Below are 22,788 nucleotides of genomic sequence, written 5' to 3'. Positions count from 1 at the left end.
TTAAACCCCATTTCAAGATAATAAGCATTTAACACTAACAAACTATAATGCAGTTATAGGACATTTTTAAGTGCTAATTAATATTTAGCAACAACTATAACTGAATGCTGATATGCATATATGAAGGCATATAACTTCTTTTTTCAACTGTGTTTTACTGTATTGTCATTCATTATCTGTTCTACAGCAGCCACTTACAGGATGACTTATAGTTGTTTGACACTTTCATTTTTTTAGTTAGTGTAGTGTTGTTTAAAAATGTGCAGCGTCCTAGCTCTGGCTTCTATAATTTTGTGTTGTCCCACACATAATTATGCAGCACATCATGATAAAGGATTATGTATAATATTATCAAAAGATATGCAAGAAGTAACTGCCAGTAAAGGAAATCATGAATGACAAAGAGAGAGAAGAGAAATGTTTATTTGTTTCATCAAAACATTTCATGCACATACAAAACATTAAATGTAGCCAAGCAAAAGTCAGTATGCTGTTAGGTTTGAAATGCATAAAAAAAAATCTCAGAATTTCAGCTGTTTTTACATCATATTAGACATAAAATTTGATGTTTACATAATGGGTTTTAAATTGATCAAAGTCACGAAAAAGATGTTGATCGACAAAACCCTCTTATTTTGAAAAACATGCCTCTTAATAAAACTTACACTGTGGTAGAATTGACAGTAACATCTTGTAGCTGTTACAAACCCGTTCTTTATATCCTACGGAAGTAACAGGCTCCCCTTTGTTCACTTAACTAAAACACTTATTGGATTACAGTAATATTGTTATTTATTTGTTTTAAGACAACGAAAGCTAACTTGCAAGTGTGCAGAGCAGAACCCCGAGCAGCCCAATAAGAAACCGTTTCATCGAATGAATGAAGAGACTCTCAGGGAGCTTGGGCTCAGATTACATGTGGACTTAATCCAGCTTCCTCAGGGCTTCACACAGTTTCCCCACTTCACCTGAAAGAAGAGAAGAAAAAACTAAATCAAAATTTCTTCAAAACTCTTCTTCAATTAGAGTTTTCTAAAACGAATCATGATTATTTGCTCCATAGACGAGGAACACATCAACACATTTTCAAAAACAATTAGCAATTAGACAAAAATAGCCCTGTTATATCGTCCATGGCTGTTTGGCTAATGGCCCACTGTTCTCAATATACGCTGATTAAGCCGGGCCCATCATCAGTTTTAATTCAACTTATTGTGATGTTGTCATTTTGTTTATTATTATTATTATTGTTTATTGTCATCAGTGTAGTCCTTTTAAAATGAGTGGATCCCAACAACTCAAAATGGGGTCACAAAAGGACTCTGAGGGGTTACAGGATGATTAAAGGACCGGAAACACAAATACAACATTCATGCTACACAGGATTCTGCATATTCTTTTGTCATTTCTAGAATTTATTTCTTAATCTGACCCCTTTATGGCTCTAAAATGATTCAGAATACGCAACCTGCCTCCCCTGAAATACAGTGTATCCCCTGAAATATTACACTTTTATGACATAATATAAGTGTGTTTTAAATATGATACAATTTCTCTGTTGTTTCTAAGATAATAGTGATGTATACAGAGGCAAGGGTAAATATTAATACTCTATTTTCATAGTGCTGTTTGTGTTTTGTGTCTGTTTTATCTGCAGTCTACTCACTCAGTCCTCCAGTCCTGTGGAGAAAAAATATCTATCATAATAATCTATGATATTAATTTTATTAAAATAATTCTTTGGGCACTTTATGCCTATATTAGATAGTGATAGAGATATGTGTGGTGTGCACTCTAACCTGTTGTATGTGCCTGCTACACAGCCTCACCATCCTTTTGGATCAGTTAACATAATCTTTATAATTGAAATAAAACTCTGAGTCTTATTTAAATCTCGATAGCCGCTCTATAGGCCTAAAAGGACATTGCTTCATTTGAATTAGTCACAAACCCCCCCAAAAAGTTTGGCGCCTGCTTTAAATGATGAATATTAAGATAAAAAAAGATATTGTAGTGTTGCACAACAAAGGAGGGCAGAAAATAGAATGGTGCAGAGATGCCACATACTGTTGATGCAGTCGGCCAGGTTCCTGAGCTGCTGAGTGTTGTCCAGCACCTCGATACTCTGAGTGTAGGGATTGTAGCGCACCGTGAAAGGCCTCGGGATGGTGGCTGCAAATTTCCTGTAGGCAGACGGAAGTCAACGTTTTTATTTCTATGCAACCTAATCCTACTGTGTATATATATATATATGCAGGAAAGCTTCAAATCAAATGGAGAGAAGGAAAAAAAAAACTCCATTTACATACCTCACTTTCTCTTTGGCGTCCTCAAAGCTCTCAGCCACAAAGTAAACAGGCTGGAACTCTGTGATCGGGTATTTCTGGAGGCTGGTCTTGGCGGGGTCGAAGGGCAGGATCTTGGGCTTATCTGACAGGCAGTACTGAAAGAAAACAGTGTCACAAAATACATGTTATTTTGTGTTTGGTTTTTTTACTGTATGTATTTCAGTTTGTCAATATGTGTCTCTGCTCCCATCACTACTCCAGTAAACAGGAAGTGCAGCATGATTCCGGGCTCTGCTTTTTCCGTTGACGTGACTTGGCAGAGTGCACATCCTCTGCTGACAGCGGCTTATGAAACCGGTGACCTAGATCGTCCTCCCGTCTCTCTGCCCCCCCCCCCCCCCCCCACTACCACCCCTTACCCACACCCCGCTGGGCCGACTCCCCCAGTGACACACAAAACCCCAATCTGAATAGACCACTAACCCATTGCAACAAGGTTGAGTGTGTTTATCGTGCTGCTGCTTCCATGTTTGATAAAAGCGATGTACAGATGACTCAAACACGTGCACCCCCCCTCCCCCCCTCGCCTCTCCCTCTCTTACCTGCAGCTCGCCAAACGATGAAAGCAAGCCAGCTCCGTAAGCTTTGATCTCCAAGCCCTGCTTACACAAGCCAAACTCCACGGTGAACCAGTAGACCTGAAGACACACATAAGATTCATAAAGAATATGATCTATAATTCTGTTTGAAGAAGTGTAGAAGCACTTGTTCTGAAGCCTACCTGAATAACGACTAGTTTCTTGCTTAGTTCTTAAATATTATTATATAATAGACTCTGTATATTTTGGGCTCATGTACACAGTACTCACAGTAGCAAGTTTCTCAATGAACTCGTCGGGGGCACCGAGGGAGGCAAGACCGATTTCCTGCACAGAATAAAATATAGAAAGCCGAAAGATTAGAAGATAAAAAGTTACAGAATCACAAATGTCACAGATTTGTGTGTTATAGTAAAACTTAATTGATCCTATGGTGTGTCTTTTTATCAGTTCTTCTCTGAAGGGACACTTGGTTACCTGTGAGAATTGGGCGAAACTGGAGTCAGCGAACAGAGGAACGTGTCCCAGGAGCTCATGGCAGATATCCCTGTATTAGAAACCAAAATGACTCCTTCAAAACACACATAGAACATGTATTTTTTTCTCCCTCCTTTTGTGAATAGAGTTTGGAACACTCACGGCTCAGGTGTGTATGTGGGCTTGGAACCGTGGCGAATGTACTGCGTGGAATGAAAGACGCGGAAGGCGAGTCCGGCCAGGAAGTCCCGGGACGAGAGCAGGCCGGCCACCGGGCGAAGCCGGAAGCCTGTGCACGCTGCAGGACAGAGCCGGAGAGATGAGAGAGGTGAGCGTTTGGTTGTGTTGAATAAGAGCAGTTAGTGAGGGAGGGGGAGGGAGGAATAGGAAGTAGGGCGTTTGAACAGGTCTTGCCTCCCACATCCAACAAACACCCCGGGGTTTCCAAAATGAAATGAACGACTTACACTGCAGGAAGCGGGACACGTCCTCCAGCTGCGGGATGTTGTCCTGCCTGTAGCCGCAGTATTTCTCCAGCAGGGGGAAGACCCGGTTGTGTTCGTGGCAGGCGTGAGTCGGGTACAGAGTCTTCAGCTCCTTGAACACCGTCCCCCATGTGGCCTTTTCCTCCTCCGTGTACTCCACTCGAGGGACGATTTGTCCACTGGGACGAAGACGTGAAGACGTGAGGTTACTTAATGCGCTTTGTGCCGTTTCTTGTTGAGTTTTGTTCATTTTAGGAACAAACATTGCAAACTTAAAACCTTTTCTATAGGAAGTGATTTTTTTTTTAATTTTGTTCTTTATCAGTGTACATTAGCAATTTTTTATTATGACACCGCATTCAAATTTAAATCTCTAACAGATCTGTAATCATACCGAGCAACTGCCAATGGTTGTGAAAGAGGTCACTTGGCAGTCGAAAAAACCTTAGCACACGTATTGCTGGTGTGCGATGGTGGAACGCGTGCCTAACGTTGCCTAGCCCTGCGTTTCAGTAGATAAACAGTAAATAGTGATAAAGGGTAAGTTTTTATAACGGCAGATAGACTTGTTGCATAGAGGCAGTATATACGTAAGCAAACGAACAGATCCACGTAAATATTCACTTATTTATCATCTTTTATTATAAATGTATTCTCTGTTTTTGCTGAATTGTATGCTTGCTTATTGACACATTTGTTTTTATTTTTAATTGAAAGTGCCGCCGTTTTATATTCAGTAGCAATTTGTAAGGACCCTCCTAAGAATACAAAGGAACAAAGGAAGTTACATGATCAGTGTTAAAGTCCTTTATCAGTCAATAAATCCTAAGTAAATCATAAGCTGAATTGATTTCTAAAGATACTGCCTACTTTTATGAACAAGTTTTATTTTTAGGTTTCCCCCAAATATCCCCATGATGATCGACTACGTGAGCACAGCAGCTCTTCATTATGATCACAGTATTACGCAGCTATGCAAATGCGAGCCGCCTCAGTGCGTATATCATTGGGTTTGGAGCTCTTTGTAGTGCCTGTGTATAATACTTCTCAATTGTACACACAAACACCAAGGCCCTTTTTTAAAAACACATACAAAATAAGAGGTGGACTTTCAAAATAAAGGAGTAGTTACTGTCTGTAGTTGTAGGCAATGTCAGCAAACTCCTTCCTGCGGGCTCTGTACACTGAATCTGTGAAGCCCTACACACACACACACACACACACACACACACACACACACACACACACACACACACACACACACACACACACACACAAGGAAAGCCATGTTAGATCTCATGATCGCAGCCTGGCTACTCACAGCTAAATCAAAGAGTGGAAATCCTCTGCTAAGGCTAAACCCTGTGGCCTTTGACAGCATTATGCACTCCGTCTCTATTAAGAGCATGCAGATACATATTCAAATGAAGCCTTTGTAGAGGGTTTTTCAGCTTATGATGAATACATTTTGCTTTAATGGCGGTGGCAAAAGGGTGCAATTATCTATAATTATAGGGGCTCAATTAAAGCAATGACATCAATTTGTGTGTCTAGGTAGTTTCCATTAGAATAGACGGCAGAGTGCAGCCTGTCATCTCCACAGCCCCGTCTTTCATAAGACACGTGGGTGTGAGTGGACACGTATTCACACACAAACACACACACACACACACACACACACACACACATGCGGAGGCAGGATGCGGCACACAGACAGTGATGGATGAGTCAGTCCGTACCGGGTGATCAGAATCCAGCTCGGAGCCATAACTGAGGATCTGGTTGGCAAAGCGGTCCAAGTCCTGGATGTCATTAGGGAACCACGGCACTGGAGAATAATTACGGTTATTAAACATTGATAGTTTATGTTTTTATTCAACATGTATATATTCATGTCAAATCAATTCAAATTTACTGCCACAAACTGTGCAAGGCGAAGAACATTTTAATATTCTGGATATTTTTATGTAGTATATTTTAATTTTCATGCCAAATAATTCAAATGTGTAATCCCAATGAGAAGTAATCTCTTGTTTTATATGATTTTAAACTGAGTATTTGGGTTTTAGACAGTTGGTGGGACAAAACAAGACATTTGAAGATGTCATCTTGGATTGGAGAATAACTGTTATGGACATTAATTGTTTGTTGCAGCTTTGAATATCGTGTGATTCTTGACTGATGTGAATGACTAAAGAGGATTTTTCTTTTTTTTCAGTGCCATGGCATTTTTGACACTCAGCAGAACAGTAATCAAGGGTCATCTGCTTCTTCATATGGATTTATGACACTCAAAGACACTGGGGCCCAATCATTAATCTACATTTGTGCAGTGTGGTCCAGCCTGAGGCCCCAAGAAGACAATATGTCCCTGCCTTGCTCCTCTATAAACAGGCAGTCTCCCAAACAGGCCATAAATATCCCCTCGTCCACTTGACCCTGACCAGCAGACCACAGTGTCTTCACCGAGGTCAAAGGAGGATCCATGGTGGCCCTGTCTGTCTCTGCCTGCCGTGACCTTGGCATGTTCTCCTCCCCTGTGTTAGTCCGGGACCAGGACACAGAGCCCCTTTGTTCCTGCTGAGCCTGTTGGTCCTCAGTAGCTAAACTAATGTCATTCTGGAAACAACTAATAAAGGGGTCTAGATGTGGGCGATGGGCCATCAGTCTCATCGGCGACGCTGGCTGTCCATTACCCCGTCTGACTGGAGGGTCATGAGGCACCACCCAACAGCACAACAACACTTGATAAATGGATCGTTTCAGCTGTTTTGATCTCCATGTAATTAGATTTTTCTGCCACGCTAGCTATATGGCTCCAGGGACGGCCACATCGGCCCAGACCGAAATATTTGAACTAGTCATGCTCCCAAAAGGATGAATCCTACTTACTTTAGTGATTCCTTGACTTATCTTCTCGTGCCACCATGAGATTGACATTTTAGTTTTTTAGTAAAATGCCTCATTTAACTATTGGATGGATTGTCCCTGATGAACACGGCTGCACCTTAATAACTCCCCTGACATTTTCTCGAGCACCAACACAAGATCAAAAGAGTCACCTATGTAGCAAAATATCGCTACATCTATGGATTAGCACAAAATCGAATAATGACATTCATGATCCCAGGGGATGAACCTTAATGACTTTGGTAATGCTCTGATATTTTCTCTAGCACCACCATGAGGTCAAAAGTCTCCCCTATGAAGCAAAAATATTTCTACATCTACTGGATGGAGAAGCACAAAATCTGATAAAGACAGACCACCATTCATGATCTCCAGAGGAGCAACTGAAAGATCTTGCCAAATATGCCATGAAATTTGGTCCACACATTCATGTTCCTCTCAGGATGAATTGTAATAACTTCATAGGGATCCTCTCACTTTCTGTGACTCTAGCGTCATCACTAATACTTCAGCCATAAACCATAAACCTGCTAAACTACTAATGGCCTCAGCTGTACTTTAGCGCTAAGCAAATGTTAGCATGCTAACACATTATGTAATATGGAGAACTTAGTAAACAATACATGATTAAGAGATAATAAAACACAGGATGTTAGCAAGATTCACTAAACGTATGGCCCTTTCTGTGGATCTAATAACATGTGACACAAAAATGTAAACACTCCTTTAAGTTAAAGAACAATTAAGACCAAAATAGTTGTGTATTGAGAAGATATTGTTGTTATCATTAAGGTAATATGGTGAATCTAATTAAGTGTGGATAAAGTGGGTAAACTCATTCGTAAACTCTCCTCTCACAACTTGTGGAGCATGTTATTAAAACACATTTATATGACCATGTTGAGGACGGATGCTCATCCGCTCTCTTCAGTTACACAAGCTCACTCACTAACCTGTGTCCTTCTGTTTGTTGCGGGACAGCTCGTGCACGTGGCCGCTGATTTGTGTACGCAGGCTGTCGATGACCTCATCCAGGGCCTGGGAGCAGCTGGCGTCCACGCTGATGAAGAACTCGTACTGGTCTTTGTTCATCCGCGACGGACGGGACTCGATGTGCGTCAGGTTGATGCCCTTCTCCTGAGATTTGCAGGGAAAAAAAGGGGAGACAACAGTGAGACCTGATTTGTTTTTGTTTTGAAGATCCTGTTAGTTACATTTATATTTAATGCAAATTTAGATTTGTTGAAGACAAAAGTTTCATCATGAAAACAAATTGGACAACTACAAAATGTAAGCATGTAAGATAAACTTGTGCTGCAACAGGCTGCAGCACTGCCTTTCTTCCACCACTAGATGGCAGTGTGTTGCTATTGAATTGATAGCTATCGATCAGACTTTGTGGAGTTCACCATGACCTCAGATCAACTCTCTCTCTGCAAACTGACAGAGAGCCAGGCAGACTGGACTGGCATAGCAAAGTCACTCAGGACATATTGCAGTGGTTTAGAGGAATAAACAATCTTCCTTTGCCTTTTCTCACTCTGCAGCATGAACACAAACCCATTGGGATGTTTCCAAAGTCTTTTGGATGAACGTTCTTCATATCCAGGCTCCGGCTCGTGCTGGAGAGCGTGACTATCTCTAAGTGGTAATTACCATCAAAGTTGTGTTTAGGTTCACATAACTTTGGGGAGGGAGAGGGAGTATGTTGTTCTCTGTCTACTATAGGCCAAGTAAAGAGGGGGGCGTGCGCAGCAGTTCCCATCTGGATCCTATTCTACTTTTAACAGCTTATTTTAAAGACCATGTGGCCCTGCATTAAATAATATGATATATATAAAACCGTTTGTATGGCATAAGCTGAATATATTATGTATACTTCATCTTGAAAAAATCTTCAAGTAAATGTCATTATACATTATTGATTTCCCTTTTAAATATGTCACAGATAAAAAGGAAGACATGTAGTCTGACAAATAAAATTAAGATATGGATTGTGCAAAAGTGGCTGCATCTAAATATTTGGAAGATGCGCCCTATTTTGTACATTCATTGCATTTAGCAGCAATAAACAGGAGGGTGAAGTCTGCTTAATTTTTGTGTTTAATTCATTCCTGCCCTCTGACAAAAGCTCAAAAGCTTCAATGCTACTGCTGTTTCTGTGCACAAAGGGAAATACTTCAGCATGAGTGCTATCGGTGGGCTGGTCCAGCTTAACATAGTCGACCCTAAATCCTAAACCCGGCACGATGCAGTGGTCGTCAGATTTCTGTGCCCCTCCGAGCCGTCCCTCCACCGGTAGGTGACTTTTACCCTCCTGTCAGCCTCGCTGGGGTCAAGGCCGACCCGGGGCTCCGTCTCGTCACATGAAAGCCACGTTGCCGTGTCACATGCGCTTGAGTCTCAGGCGGATAAATAGTGTGGCGGGTTTTAATGTAGCGACTGAAATATGCAGATTAGACATTCACAAGTTGATGGAATGAAACAAACTCATGATGAGATGCCACGGCTGCTCGGCTAAACGCTGGCACATGGCAGTTGGTTTCAATTTGTCAGAGAAAAGCAATGAAGACGTGCAGTGTGTTCGCTTCAAAATGTGCTTTTTAGGGGAATCAACATGTGTTGCGTTGCTGTGAGGGGGGGGGGGGGGGTTAGATGGTATGGGGGTGAATTGGCCTAGAAAAAGGAGATCTGGGAGAGGAGGGGGGTGGAGCAGGGGGAGGATCGGTAAAGTGGGAGCTCATAGGTTCAGAAAGGATCCTGATGTGCAGCATTTGGCAGATACTTGATATTAAACAGAGTCAACCCAAATCTCCACCCCCACAACAACAAAAAGAAATCCCCCAAAAAAATGTTCCTCTCACCTAACACATCTTTTTGTCTGGGGATGTTGAGCACGCTTTTGAACTGTTTTCCTGCTTTTTGGGAATGTTTTTGGGAACGTGTTTTGTTTGCAAGAAGAGTAACCTAAAACCTTGAAATGACGTCCGTGTTGAAGAGTAAACAACGAAGTCAGTGTTTACTTCGAGCCTTCACACAGTCACGTACACGCAGGCAAACACATGTTTTTGTTTTGTTTACTGTTAATTAGTAACTTTGTGATTATGAATGACCTGAAAAAGTTTCATCATCCAGGATCAGACCATAAATGGGGATATTTTTTTATTATTCACTTTCTTTCCAAGGGCTAAATGAGAAGTTTGATACCAAAAGTAATACAAACGTATTATCAGAACGTTTTTATGTCATTGATACTATATTATATTTCATTATTATTACTGATAATTAAAGGGATGGTTTTACACATAAAAATCTGCGTATTTATCACAAGCCTGTGAAAACAGGTGTATAATGTCCCATGTTGCTCTGGAGGGAGCTTTCCCAAGTTTAATCAATTTAATACGTTTATCATCAATTTAATACGTTTATCATATATTTTGTCTGTAAAAGTGAAATTTAAAAGGTAGTTGTGAAGTAAAGAAGTAAAATGTGAAGTAAAATGTGTTCAACTGTTACAAATGTAGTGGAGTAGAAGTATTAAGTGGTAAATAAAAATGACAAATATTTCAAAATTGGACTAAGTGCAGTATATAAGGGAAAGCACTTTCATTGCAAACTACAAGTGGTGATTGGGTTATAAATTTCTGAGCAGTTCAAATGTTTGACTATTGCATTTAGAAGCTCTGGAGGAGGTTGGTTAGTGGATCAAAGAGCCGCCTGTCATGTTTGCACATGACTGATACACAAACATTTGAGATAAGCTCAGCTTGTTTAGAGACCTTCTTTAAAGGGTCAGCAGGAAAACTACACCAAAGCAACTACAGATAACATATAAAAGCTACTTCCTTCTGCCCAAAGCACTGTTCAATGTTGTAACCACATGAACTGGTGAACTACATTTAGTGGTATATCAGTAGCTCAAGTTTGAAAGAAACTAACTGTTCTACACAGAGTATCTTTTGTTCATGTTAATCAATAACTTTATGAAGATAAAAGACCTGAAGAACCTTCGTCATCAACTCATCATGTCCATCTGTTGGTTCAGACCATCATTGTCACAAAGGAATAGTTTGACGTTTGGGAATTTCACTTATTTTCTTTCTTGCTGATGAAGCTGTATCAGAAACCACCAAAGCTGACGTTTTTAGCAGAATTGCCAAAACTGCAGTCGGCTGAAGTTGGTTAGTTGGTCAATCCCCACAGACGCCCATGTAAAAATACCCAACTCTACAGCTGAAATAGACATGTTTACAGCCACAGCTATATCTAATGTCCCCGTTCATGACAACTGAGGTTGAATTTTTTTTATAAAAGTCATTTGTTTAAATTACATTTGGCATAAGGTTGTATAAAGGTGTTGTCACTGCGAAGATGGCGACAGACGCAGCGGCTCACTTTGAGCCTCTTTTTTGTCTCTTCAGAAACCTTCCCGGGGACGTCACGGAGACTACGTCCATGTCTTATACAGTCTATGGTTGTGGATTCCTCAGACTCAAATGCATTTCATGATTGTAATTTAAAAGTCCAGTGTCCAGTGTTTGTCCTTTCTGGGCTACTGTAGAAACATGGCTGCCGGCTGCTCCCTTTAAAGATATAAACGTCTTATTCTAAACTAACGAAAACACAACAATTCATATGTTCAGTGGATTATACACTAAAGCAAACATACTTATGAATATTCTATTCCATTTCTGCCAATAGATCCCCCTAAATGCTGCACACTGGCCCTTTAAAACAAAAGAGATTATTTCTTGCGGTTAGTTGTATTAGAAGTCAATCTTAGCGACTTGACAAAAGAAAAATGTGTTTTTAACCACACTATGGAGGGGTAAGTTTTACCCAAAGTATTATCCCAGTGATAAATCAACATTCCTGCATGCTCTGGTTGGTGTTAAACTGCAGAATGCAGTTTTGCCTCCTGAACAAATGCAGTTCAGACCTCCGGCCATGCAGACCAGGTTTCCTTTGGTGCTTGTCGCCATGTAACTTATGTCATGATCTGAGAGAAAGGATGGATCTTTTATAATATGTCAGCGCTGGGGATGACTAAGGGAAGCTTCAGGGTCAACAGTCGAGGGGTGGCGTTTACCTCAAAGAGTCGCAGGCCCCTGGCTAAAGCTCCGACCTCCTCCTTCAGGGAGAAGATGCAGGTGATCACTTCGGACTTCTTGCTGGTCTCCTCCTCCAGGTACATGGAGCCCCTTCTCCTTCGCTGAGAGAGACGCACAGCAGAACACATGGCTTTAATGTGGAGTTTACGAGTTTTCAAATGTGCTTTAGGCATTTTTTTTTTTTTTACACAAGCAGAATCACAGGGGAGCAGCTAAAACAACTTTAACTGCAGCAGTCAATGAAAGAGGAGGAGGACTACATGGAGTATTTTTTATCGTTTGTCTCGATCTTCTTTGAAAATCATGTGTTCTTAAAACTAAATCTGGCAGCTGAATGGGCATGATTGTCTAAATAACCTTAATAAATAATCCAAAACACCACACCACACCACTTTTTAAATCAAGAGGATGTGTAATTCCCAGATTTTCAGAGACATTCTTAACACTTTTTTGCTGATTCATCCGCGTTGTGACCTCTTTCTGCGCATCTATGTTAAAGCACAGCCATGTGTAGGAGGAAGTGCATGAAATCTAGTGGAAAGCCGTGACCATTCTGCAGTCAAGGTGTCTGAGCTTGAAAGCTTTACACCTATAACCTCTTGACACATGGGATGCAAGCAGTGCAGGCAGTGTGGTTGCACTGGGGTCCATGAAGTGTGGGGTGTGTGTGTGTGTGTGTGTGTGTGTGGGGGGGGGGGATGATGACCCAGTTAACAAAGGAGTTATGAAAAGAAGAACTAATAATACTGTGCCATGTGTTATGCAATGAAGGGCAAACCCATCTTTAAAAAAAAAAATATATATATATATATTCTTTCTCTACATAAACTACATAAAAGCTAAATAAACCAAAAACTATTCAATTAAATGAGTAATTTCTTATTTCCTTTGGTATTTTTTGTCATGTATGGAAATGCAATGAACCAAAATAGTACATTTTAAATGAAGTGTTTAATTTAACAGTTAGTTAAAGATAGTCTTGACTGAACAGGCATATCTTTTTTGTACATCTTTACAACAGAGGGCTTCTGTTGGTGCTGCAACTAATGATTCTTTTTACTTTTGCTTAATCTACACATTACTAAATTCACCATTTTGACTATAAAATACTGCAAATCATAATTTCCCACAACCTAAAGTCATGTCTCCATATAACTTGTTTTGTCAAATCAATAACCCTAAAACATAAAGATATTTATATCTGACATGAGACAAAGAAAGGCAGGAAACCCTCATATTAGATAAGATGGAACAAGGTCATGTTCGGCATTTTTTGCTTGGAAAAAAACTTGGATTTCGATAATGGAGTTATGTTTAAAATAGTTGCAGATTATTTTTCTTGTTGATCTGCTAAAGCTCTAGTTTTTGTAACATAACAAGACAGGATATATATATATTTTAATCCAGGTTCCCAAATACCTTTATACATAGATCATTTGTAAAAAAAATTGCAAGGCCTTGTCATCACATAGTTTCCATTTTTTCAGCAACAGCTGCTTTTTGTTTTGTTTGTATTTGCCCTCTGTTCACTTCAACTCTCCCTCCTTTGTCTGCTGTACCTGGAACATTCCAGCTATGACTCGCTCTATCACTGTTGCTGATGCAGAAGATTATATATAATACCTCTTTTTTTCATCTTAAAATTACTATTTCATCACAGAAGAAGAGAACAAATAAGCGGATGGGTTTTTGGACATAAAGTGGCGCCCCAGCCAAATGCAAAGGACGTTAAATGTTCTATAGCAGGTATCATAATGGGTCGTAAATCAGATTTACCCCTGGCTCTGGTTCCTGTGGCTCTGCCTCTGGCCCGTGGTCTCCATTCACTCTCTTGTATGCAGCGTCCATCCTCTTGCTCTTCAGGTGAACGACCTTTGTGTGTGCTGCTGTGGAGCTGTGATAAAGTTTCTGTGTGCAGCCCCTGTCTATAAAACCTCTCCGCGTTTGCAACGGCGGCCCACGTGACACCACACCCCCCTCTGCATCGGTATGTCACGGGACGGTTGTTGTGAAACAGAATTACAACGGAACATCTGGTTCTTGTTGTGCAGCTCTGGATATAAGTTGAGTATGCAATGCTGAGGTTCAGTTTTAACTTTTTAAATGTATTTTTATTTTATTTAAATTAATTTAAATGTTGCTGCTGCCCATAGGCTTGTTTGTGTTTGTGCAACCGGACTGACCTGGTTACAAGTCACCTTTACTTACATAATTACACTTATTGGTGATCTTTTACTTAGGTAACAAAGTAGCAGCACCACAGTGTAGAAACATTTGTAAAATATCTGCATTCAATTTTTTTTCTTAAGCAAAAATATTAGCATTAAAAATCAAGTTTTTAACCTGCTGGTGGCACTACAAGAAAAGTACATATTATTTATTTTATTATTTACCTCCGCCCTAACTACGTAATGACATATATGATTGAGGTTGTAAGGATGAACAGATATGCTAAAGATAGAGGAGCTAGCAGCTAGCTAGGAGAAAGTGGAAATGGCTATTAAATAGACAGTACATCATAGCTAGGCTAACGTTAGCATTTAGCAGGAAGTAGCCAATCAGAGGCAGAGTAGCTTACCGCCATGCTAACGTTAGCCTCGACCTTCTTGGAGCAAGACTGCTCTACTACTAACGTTAAATCTCTACAGTGCTTTGAGCTAAATGCTAACGCCAGCATGCCAACGTCAGCATGCCAACGTCAGTATGCTAACGTTTAGTCTCAATGACAGTGCTAGCACCTTTATGTTTAGCAGGTATCATGTTTAGCATGTTCATCCTGGTTTAGTATGTTTGCATGCTAACATTTAGAAATATAATAGAAATCTTAGGGGATTAAAATTATTACATTTCATATATATATATATATATATATATATATATATATATATATATATATATATATATATATATATATATATATATAAAAATAAGAGAAAGCTGCTTGGGCCACTACATGTGTGCAGTTGTACACATTTCTGCATATACTTGAGAAGGTTCTGGAAACTACATCTGGACTGTGAAATTACCAGTGTCCACAAGGTGTGACCACAAATCAACTATGGTCAAGGTGGCTGCAGAGGCTTTTCTCCCACTAAGCAGACAGCAGAGTGCATCTGCAAATTCTGAATGTGTTTCTCCTCTTGGGTTGCCTATATACAACATATACCTTGGCATAGTGAGACATGTTTTCTTTATCTTTATTTGTATCCTTCTAATGAACACAGGTAGGTTTGAAGGGAATTAAAAGGGTTTTAATAAGTATTTACAAGTTACAAGATTGCATCCAAAGTCAGTGGAACTTCAGCTTTTTACAAAAAGAGCTTTTAAATATTAAAGAACACAATTGATCCAAACAAAATTACATATATTTTTTATTCAATTTATGTGAAAACTTAATAAGCATCTATTTATTTCCTTTATTAGGAGAAGTTTGGATGACTGGCGGAGAGAAGGCAAACATGGATCATTGGATGCTGCAAGTGGCTTGAAGAAATACTCCACCTGTCTGTGCTCTCATGAAGTATAACAAGCCTGCAGTCCTGCTTTACAGGTAACGATACTCATTCAGCTGGTTTAAGGAACAGAGATGAAGGTTTTGCGTGAACATTTCGGCCATTTCTTCTCCACTTTTGAAGTATGGTATGTGACAACAGGTGTCATGCTTGTTGAGTTTCACTTATTTCCCTATTTGTTTGAATTTTGTCTCTCCTGTATCAAGTGATTGTAAGCCTGCAATAACTCAGAAAGCACCTTCCTAGAGCAATTCACTTGTATAACCTTCTTAGGTTGGGAATTGCGCAGGACTTAGTGATAAATCATCAACCAGCACTTTTTTAAAACCAAGGCCAACTTAAACAACCACAAATTCAAAAGCCAGAAAAAAGTTAAACTACAGCCATAATAATACTGAAGCCATATAGAAACTCCTAGAAATAACGGAGAAGTAATTTGTGTCCATGCAAACAAATCAGCTCCAACTATCACACCTGACAGTGAGGAGGTCCACAGGTGCCACATGAGGGCAGTGTAGGTTTGGTAATGTTGAGAGCAGGCCACCAGTCCAGCACTCAGAGCAGCACATTTAACATCCGGACCCAAAACTGAAACAACACGAAAAGTGGTGAAGTGAAAGTTCAGTGCTAGAATGGAAAACCCCATTGGGAATGAAATACTTACACTGTTACAGTTTTGGTGTAATGCCCCACTGAGCTGCCTGTTATGTAAAAAGGTTTGCCCCACTAGCTGAATGGTACCTATACATCCCTGTTTGGATTTCAGGTTCAGGATCTTTGTTGCACGTCTCTCTTCCTGTCTACCTCTTTACAATCAACTCACTTATGTCATTTTGTTTCTGCACTGTAAAACAAAAAATTGGTCGACATGATTATTCAGCATGATGTTTTAGGTTACGTAAATCGTCATGAAGACATGTAGGAATTTGATGATGTTTTGTTTGTTTAACTTCTAGTGTCTTTTTTTAATTATTTGTACATGACTCTAAATTACCTGTAGGTGTGAATGGTTGTCTGTCTCTATGTGTCAGCCCTGTGATAATCCGGCGACCTGTCCCGGTTGTACCTGCCTTCGGCCAATGTCAGCTGAGATCGGCTCCAAAAACCCACAGAGAATTGACATGTCAACTTTATAAGGTTATACTATGACAATATTGTGTTTACAGCTTGTTTGGCTGCCCAAAGTTACCAGCAGCCGCTCTATTTCCTTTTACGAGTCCCCCATTTCTTGCAGAGAGGGGCTCATAATGGGTCACTGTATGTGTCGTCTGCTTGTCTCCAGCGGTCAGTAGTTCCTTCCTCAGTGTCCTCCTCATATTGTACAGTGGATGGAGAGCTCCCCACTGCGTCATTTACTGTCTTTAATAGTGATGGAGACAATTGCTCATTTATCACGAGAAGTGGTGCAGTGTGCGTCTACAATGGCCCTTCTCCATAGGGCCTCAGTCTTATTCACACACTGAAGATCCATTCTCACACTAATGATTAGCCAGATGCGTCGGTTTTACTGCCCGATGGCTTCAGACTGCGAGGAATGAGCTCTTTTACACTCTGCAGCTGTCCTCACTTAAAGAAAGAAAAAAAAAAAAAAAAGAAGTTTTGTAACGATTATGCAACTTCAGTTTCTTTTCATAATAATTGTCGGGAAAAAGTGCAGTTGGACGAGGAAAACCAACTTCAGCACAGAGCGTTGTTGTGCAGCACGAGTAGCAGGGGGTGCTTAGAGATGATAATCTGTTATAGAGTTGTGAGCTTCCTAATTGTGCTTTCATGAGACGCCGTTGATTAATGGACTAGTTGACAGACATCCTGTGAATGTTGTCCACATGTGCACTGTCCACAGGGGTGCTGAAGAATCCACTCCAGCCTTCCAGCAGCATTGTGGAGGCTCTTTTCTGAGAGAGTAGGAGAGCAAGAGAGGAAGGGGGGGAGGGGGAGGAAGAAAAGGAGTGGGAGCAGAGAAAAGAGAATTAAACTTTGAGGCTTTCGGCAGCGCTGTTGTAAAGGGGAGTGAATGAGAGCGGGGGCCGTGCAGCCAGCCACATGGGCCGTTCTCACTCGGGATAATGGAGGTCTTTCTGTGGTTCTTAACCCCCTTGTCGCATGCTGGGAACGGGCAGCCGTCCGCCCACCGCTCACAACAGACACGCTCAGACACGCTCACCCGCTGGATAATTGAATTTTACACCCAGGAAAGTCACCCCCTTCCCTGGCCGGGTCCCTTCGCTACACGTGGCCCTGACAGGAACTCTCTCAGGATCAACATCAAACCCAGGCAAAGAGGCTGAGTTAGGCCCAGTGGCTGTTTAAAAGAAAAAGAAAACAATGAAGTGGTGCTATGATGTGAAGGAGACACTTGTTTTTAGTCGGCCGGTCTGTCACTTTGGTCCAAACTTAAACATCTCTACACCTGTTGGATGGATTGCTATAACATTTTGCACGTACATTCATGGTCACCAGAGGATGAATCTTAATGAATTTGGTGATCTGCTCATCTTCCCTCTTGCACATCCATGAGTTTGACATTTGTTAAACATCTTAACCACTGTTGGATAAATTGCTGTGGGTTTTGGTGGCAACACTCCCGCCCCCTCCTGTTGAGTTGTAATAACTTCCGTGATCCCACCAGCAGGCTGAATTTACTTTATTTATTTATTTTAATTTGGTTTATGACCTTATACTGTACTTGCACAATGACATTCCCATCAGCCTCTGCTGTACTTTGTGTTTACTGTACCTGCTGTGAGCGTGTTAGCTTGCTGACATTAGCATTTAGCACTGCTGCAGCCTCTCGGAGCTGCTAGCATGATTGTAGGCTCACTCAAAAACACACTGAATCGACAAGAAACACGAGGGGCTTCCTCCTGATATTGACTTGTAGCTTGCGTTGCATGTCACTCGTGTAAAAGCTACAGAAACCCCCCTCGTGTTCGTCTGGTTCTCTTTATTGACGTGTTCTGCTTTGTTTAGGGTGTAAATTTAAGAAGAGAAATCAATAAGGAAAACAAGCTGGATGTGTCCCTCAGGAAGAGAATATAGTAGTTAATATTGTGTGCACTTAGTGTTTGTTTCTGAACAATTAAAACTATACAAGTTGGGTTAATCAATGCCTCCGATTTGATACAAACACTGATTGCATGCTATAAAGGCTGTTATTGGCAGAATGTGCAACAGATAACAGAGAGGCATAGTGTTACCTGCAGGTGGACGATGTTTTGTATCGCCTTCTTGTTTCCTACACATGTGGTAAAGATGGAGATTAGATTGAGTGTGTTTTAAGGGGGAGAGAGTTGAGGTCCCTAACTGAGGGGGATGACATGTTAAGGTCGTGATGCATTGTTGATGTGAGGAGAGAGTGATCCAGATCCTCCCCTCCGCGCCCTCAGGCTGATGATCTCGACGGCAGGGAGACCTGGTTCACCGCCCTCACCGGCTCTCTGACCAAACACAAAAGGTGTTTCCTCCCTGCAGCCGTGGTCACTTTCACCTGTCAGTCAGACTTTCTGTGTGTCACCCGGAGTCTGTGAAAGGGTGCAGGTGAGCGTTGGCTAACGGCTCCCCCTGAACGGCCTTCTTGTCCTCCGTGTCAGATACTAAAGTATTGGCAAAAAATCCTACATTTAATGTAGTTTGCTATCAAAACTTTCAAGCTCAGCATAATCAGTGTGTGTATTTCAGGGCAAAGCAGAACAATAAAGGTCACCACCTTTTAAAGTTTTCCCAGGAAGGGTGGACATGTAACCCTAGTATTTATAGATCCTGTTTTTGTCCCCTTTACTTTTGTAATTTTATTAAAAGATGCTAAATTTTTAATTCAGAGCATATCTATTACCTCCACGCTGCCTCTCGTCATGGCGTCTGCTGAGCCGGCAGCTAACGGAGCTAATAGCGCTAACAACAGCAGCAGTGCTGACAGAGAGAACAGTGTTTACACTGTGACAGCGTTATCAGCTGTAACTATTTGTAATTCTTTTGTTAGGCTTATAGGAGATGTACATATTTAGTTAGACTCTGCAAGAAAGCGAGTCTGCTTTTTTACTCAAAATGTAGAACTACTCCGTAAACTAAGGCGTGTGTTTAGCGTGAATCTACTGTACTGGGTGTTGTAGTTCGGTGGTGTCCCAAACATCGGGCTCAGTCATCAGGTGTGTGTTTACCCAGCCGTCACTGGCAGAACGTACAGTGTGCTGTAGGTGGAGGAACACGGAGACTTAATGAGAACTCTGTGAGTGACTGACATTCATGCTGCTTGTCACACGATACCTCACAATACCTGCATGACGGCCTTCACCAAACACAGAGGGACTGTCGCTCTGCAGCAGCTCATCACGTTCACGCTTGACAAGTCATGTCCTCTCGATAGATGCGTAATGCAGTTCACCTTCACTGTCAGTGCCACACGCCGAAATGTCTGAGACAGATAACTGAAAACATTGGCAAATACAACCAAAGATATCTGCATTGTTACACCACTAGATGTAAGAGAGAACATGTGTTTTTGTAATTTGGGTGAATCGACCCTTTAAATCATACTAAATTCTTTCTTCAACACCAAAAACATGTTCAACAGGTGTCCTCTTGTCGGAGGAAATGGTACCAAATATTGACTCTGACGGTCAAACTCTCTCCACCAGCAGAGGACGACATTCGGCCGGCAACCTCCCACCCATCAGCCCCCTCTTCCTCCTCCTCCTCCTCCTCCTCCTCCTCCTCCAGTCAACCTCCTCTCTGTCCCCAGCGACCGCCCCTACCATCAATGCCATAGCCTCTCCTAATCCCCCCCCCCCCCCCCACACCCCTTGTCGCCCTGGAGACGGCTCAGACGAGCAGGTGATGCATTGACAGGGAGCAGATGGTTCCCTGTGGAGGTAAGCATGGCTGAACAATGCTTCCATATTCATCATAAAGTCTCGCTTACTCTCCGTTTCTCCCTCCTTCAACTGCGAGAGTACACACATAACTTCAAAGTTCAATGAATCATGCTTTCACTAACACACACACAGACACACTGTTTGTTCAAGTCTTGCTGATTGAAGTCGACCACATTCTGATGGGTCTGTCAGCCAAAATGTCAGCGGCGTTTTAGTTGCAGGTTTTAATGTTATGACAGGTTATGAGACGGCCCTGGTGATAAATAAAGTCTCCTGCATTCAGAAGAAGCTAGCCGACGGTACCTCGGAGGGTAGACGTGTAAAGTAAAGACAAACAATAGGGTTGCCTTGCCTCGGCCTCCCCGCGCTCGTCTTCTGCAGGTGTTTTCGGGCTTTTCGTCGCAGTAACTCACTCCTCTAAAGAAGCTCCGTCTTTAGCCCCTGTCTCCCCTGGAGATAAAGTACAGACACCCCGCTCTCCCTGTCTCTTTCTTTCAGCTAACTCCTGAATAATCCAGCAACAATACAGGGCTCTGAGGCGGTGTGCAGCGATTCGCCGGAGGCCTGACTTGTTTTGGGGTGCAGCGGGAGGTGGGGGGGGGGGGGCATTATGGAGATCAGCTAATGCATGTAAAACACTGCATCCATTTTTATTATTTTTGTGGTAAAGAAAAAGTCTGCGGCACAATGGAGGCTACGGAGCGCTACGCTTAACCCACCACACCTGGAGCACACAACAGGGGGTGAGAGTGCCCCCCCCCCCCCCTTCTCATCCTGCCTCACCCATCATCACCAGCACCGCAGCACCTATCAATACAAGCTGTAAGGAGTTTGGTTGGGCTTCGGGAGGTGGGGGCTGCCTGTATTCACGGCCTGACTATGATAAAGACGCACAGTGAGGAGCCATTCAAGAGCCCTGTGCCCATAAAGGAGTCACTAATAGGTGCCTATTCAGCAAGGAAAGTGTTTTCTGGAGGAGGAAAAAAAGTTTTGGGGAAGCAACAATCACTTTGTCTGCTGCCTTGTGTATGTAAAATTTATGCAGCGCTCCACCCCTCCACCCTCTCCCAACTCTTTTTGCTGTCTTTTTTTTCTTTCTTTAAAGAGCGTCACCCGTGAATAGACGACATGCATAGTTTGGAGTCTTCCTTTCATCCTTACTTGAAAATAAATTGAATGGTCTGTTCTCGAGTGAGTCCAGTCCAGCGGCAGGAATATACACTCTCTCTTTCACCTCCCTCTCTCCATAAAACTGTTTAACCACAGGTGGCCAACTTTTACTTAAAGTATCTTAGCGACTGGATTTTTTTTTTTATCAAATCTTTGTCAGTATTCATCGTTTAAGTTGGGTACTGATGTGTAGTAGGTGTGTAGTGAGCAGATGTGAGGAAAGAGGGTCAGAGTTAATGAGCAAACCTGGCAAGGGTGTAGAATATCACACAGAAGTAGATTACATCTTACTTTACTTGCACAAATAACACAATTTATTCACAATACTGTAGGATGCTACTTCAAAACAACAGAGGCGTAAACAGCTGCATGTCTGAAATGTTTTTGGGACATACATTCAGTATGTTCTTCAAAAAATACATCCCTGAAGATTTCCCACCTCATTTATGTCACATTGTTAATCAATTTACACTAAACTTGTCACCTGGAAGTTAAATTGTTGTATCTTCAGACTGTTTGGTCATTTTGGTCAAATTGTATTCAACGCCCATAAAAATATGGTTTCAAATCTTAGAGTTTTCTCTACAACTCCAAGTAGTCATGACTTAAACCATCCCAAACTGTGCAAACGCTGGCCCTAAACCCTGAAGAGTGGTAGTATGCAACTTGCAAATAACCCAAACTGTCCTGACTTTGTCACAAAACTGTCTGATTTGTCATGAGTCAGGATAATGTGGTGAACACGATCTTGGTTCCACTATAAGAGAGTAGGATTTAGTGAGCATTGCTTATGAAATTGCAACCTGTTTGTAATTGAACTTGTTTGTCGTGTTTGAAATTTAATTTGGAGTTTTAACATCTGGTCAATGTTTGTTGTTGTTCAATTTAAATGTGGAGAGATGTAAAATACATTACATCTTCTGGCTGTTGTTCAGGCCTGAAAGCTGCCATTTCTTTGCTTCTAGCAACTATATTTGTGTTGAACCCTCCCCCCCCCCCCCCCCCCCCCCCCCCCCCCCCCCCCCCCTCCTAAAGGCACCAGGGGAGCAGACCTCGTGGGTGAGCTGACTAATCTTGAAATGCTGGAACCATATTGAAAAGAGGGGGAATGAACTGAGAAATACTGGGACCATATTGTGCTGCGTGTCAAAGGGCTTAGCTGACAGATTGATGAGATGAGGAAATAACGGAGCAAACCGGGGGGCAGCAGGAGGGAGTCGAAGTGTTGGGGGGGGGGGGGGGGGCATGGCAAGCAGGGTTTGGAGTCAGAGCAGGAATTCCCGCAGGCCTGCCGGGCAGAGCTGGCCCAGGTCAGCGCTCTTTGATTCTGGGTCCCGCTGCCGACAAAGAGCAGCACGCAGTGGG

At 41.9% G+C, this 22,788-nt stretch overlaps 2 protein-coding genes across 6 annotated transcripts in view; one reads left to right on the top strand and one right to left on the bottom strand.

Annotated features, from left to right (window-relative positions):
• Positions 1–407: 407 nt before the first annotated feature.
• Positions 408–13,780, bottom strand: pah (phenylalanine hydroxylase). Its single transcript, XM_068717195.1, has 13 exons — positions 13,647–13,780; positions 11,849–11,971; positions 7,713–7,896; positions 5,589–5,677; positions 4,982–5,049; positions 3,832–4,028; positions 3,527–3,662; positions 3,365–3,434; positions 3,158–3,214; positions 2,891–2,986; positions 2,310–2,443; positions 2,068–2,183; positions 408–968 (listed from the first exon to the last, which is right to left on the bottom strand). Exons 1-13 carry the CDS (start codon positions 13,716–13,718, stop codon positions 925–927), a joined length of 1,386 nt encoding a protein of 461 aa, XP_068573296.1. The 5' UTR covers positions 13,719–13,780; the 3' UTR covers positions 408–924.
• A 69-nt stretch (positions 13,781–13,849) lies between these two features.
• LOC137877374 (histone-lysine N-methyltransferase 2D) overlaps positions 13,850–22,788 on the top strand; it is a 61,107-nt gene continuing 52,168 nt past the window's right edge. For 3 of the 5 annotated variants that reach the window (XM_068717244.1, XM_068717240.1, XM_068717245.1), the window contains exons 1-2: positions 14,886–15,420; positions 20,017–20,250. The gene's annotated coding sequence lies outside the window, so the exon portion shown is untranslated. Of the gene's footprint in view, positions 13,934–14,885; positions 15,421–20,016; positions 20,251–22,788 lie in introns of those variants that run through there. The other 2 variants (XM_068717241.1, XM_068717243.1) reach the window with 2 other exon arrangements.

This window comes from Cebidichthys violaceus, unplaced genomic scaffold (assembly GCF_023349555.1).
Source record: "Cebidichthys violaceus isolate CVI_PGR_0920_01 unplaced genomic scaffold, fCebVio1.0.p SCAF_21, whole genome shotgun sequence".
Taxonomy (NCBI): domain Eukaryota; kingdom Metazoa; phylum Chordata; class Actinopteri; order Perciformes; family Stichaeidae; genus Cebidichthys; species Cebidichthys violaceus.
This window is presented reverse-complemented; position numbering and strand designations above follow the sequence as displayed.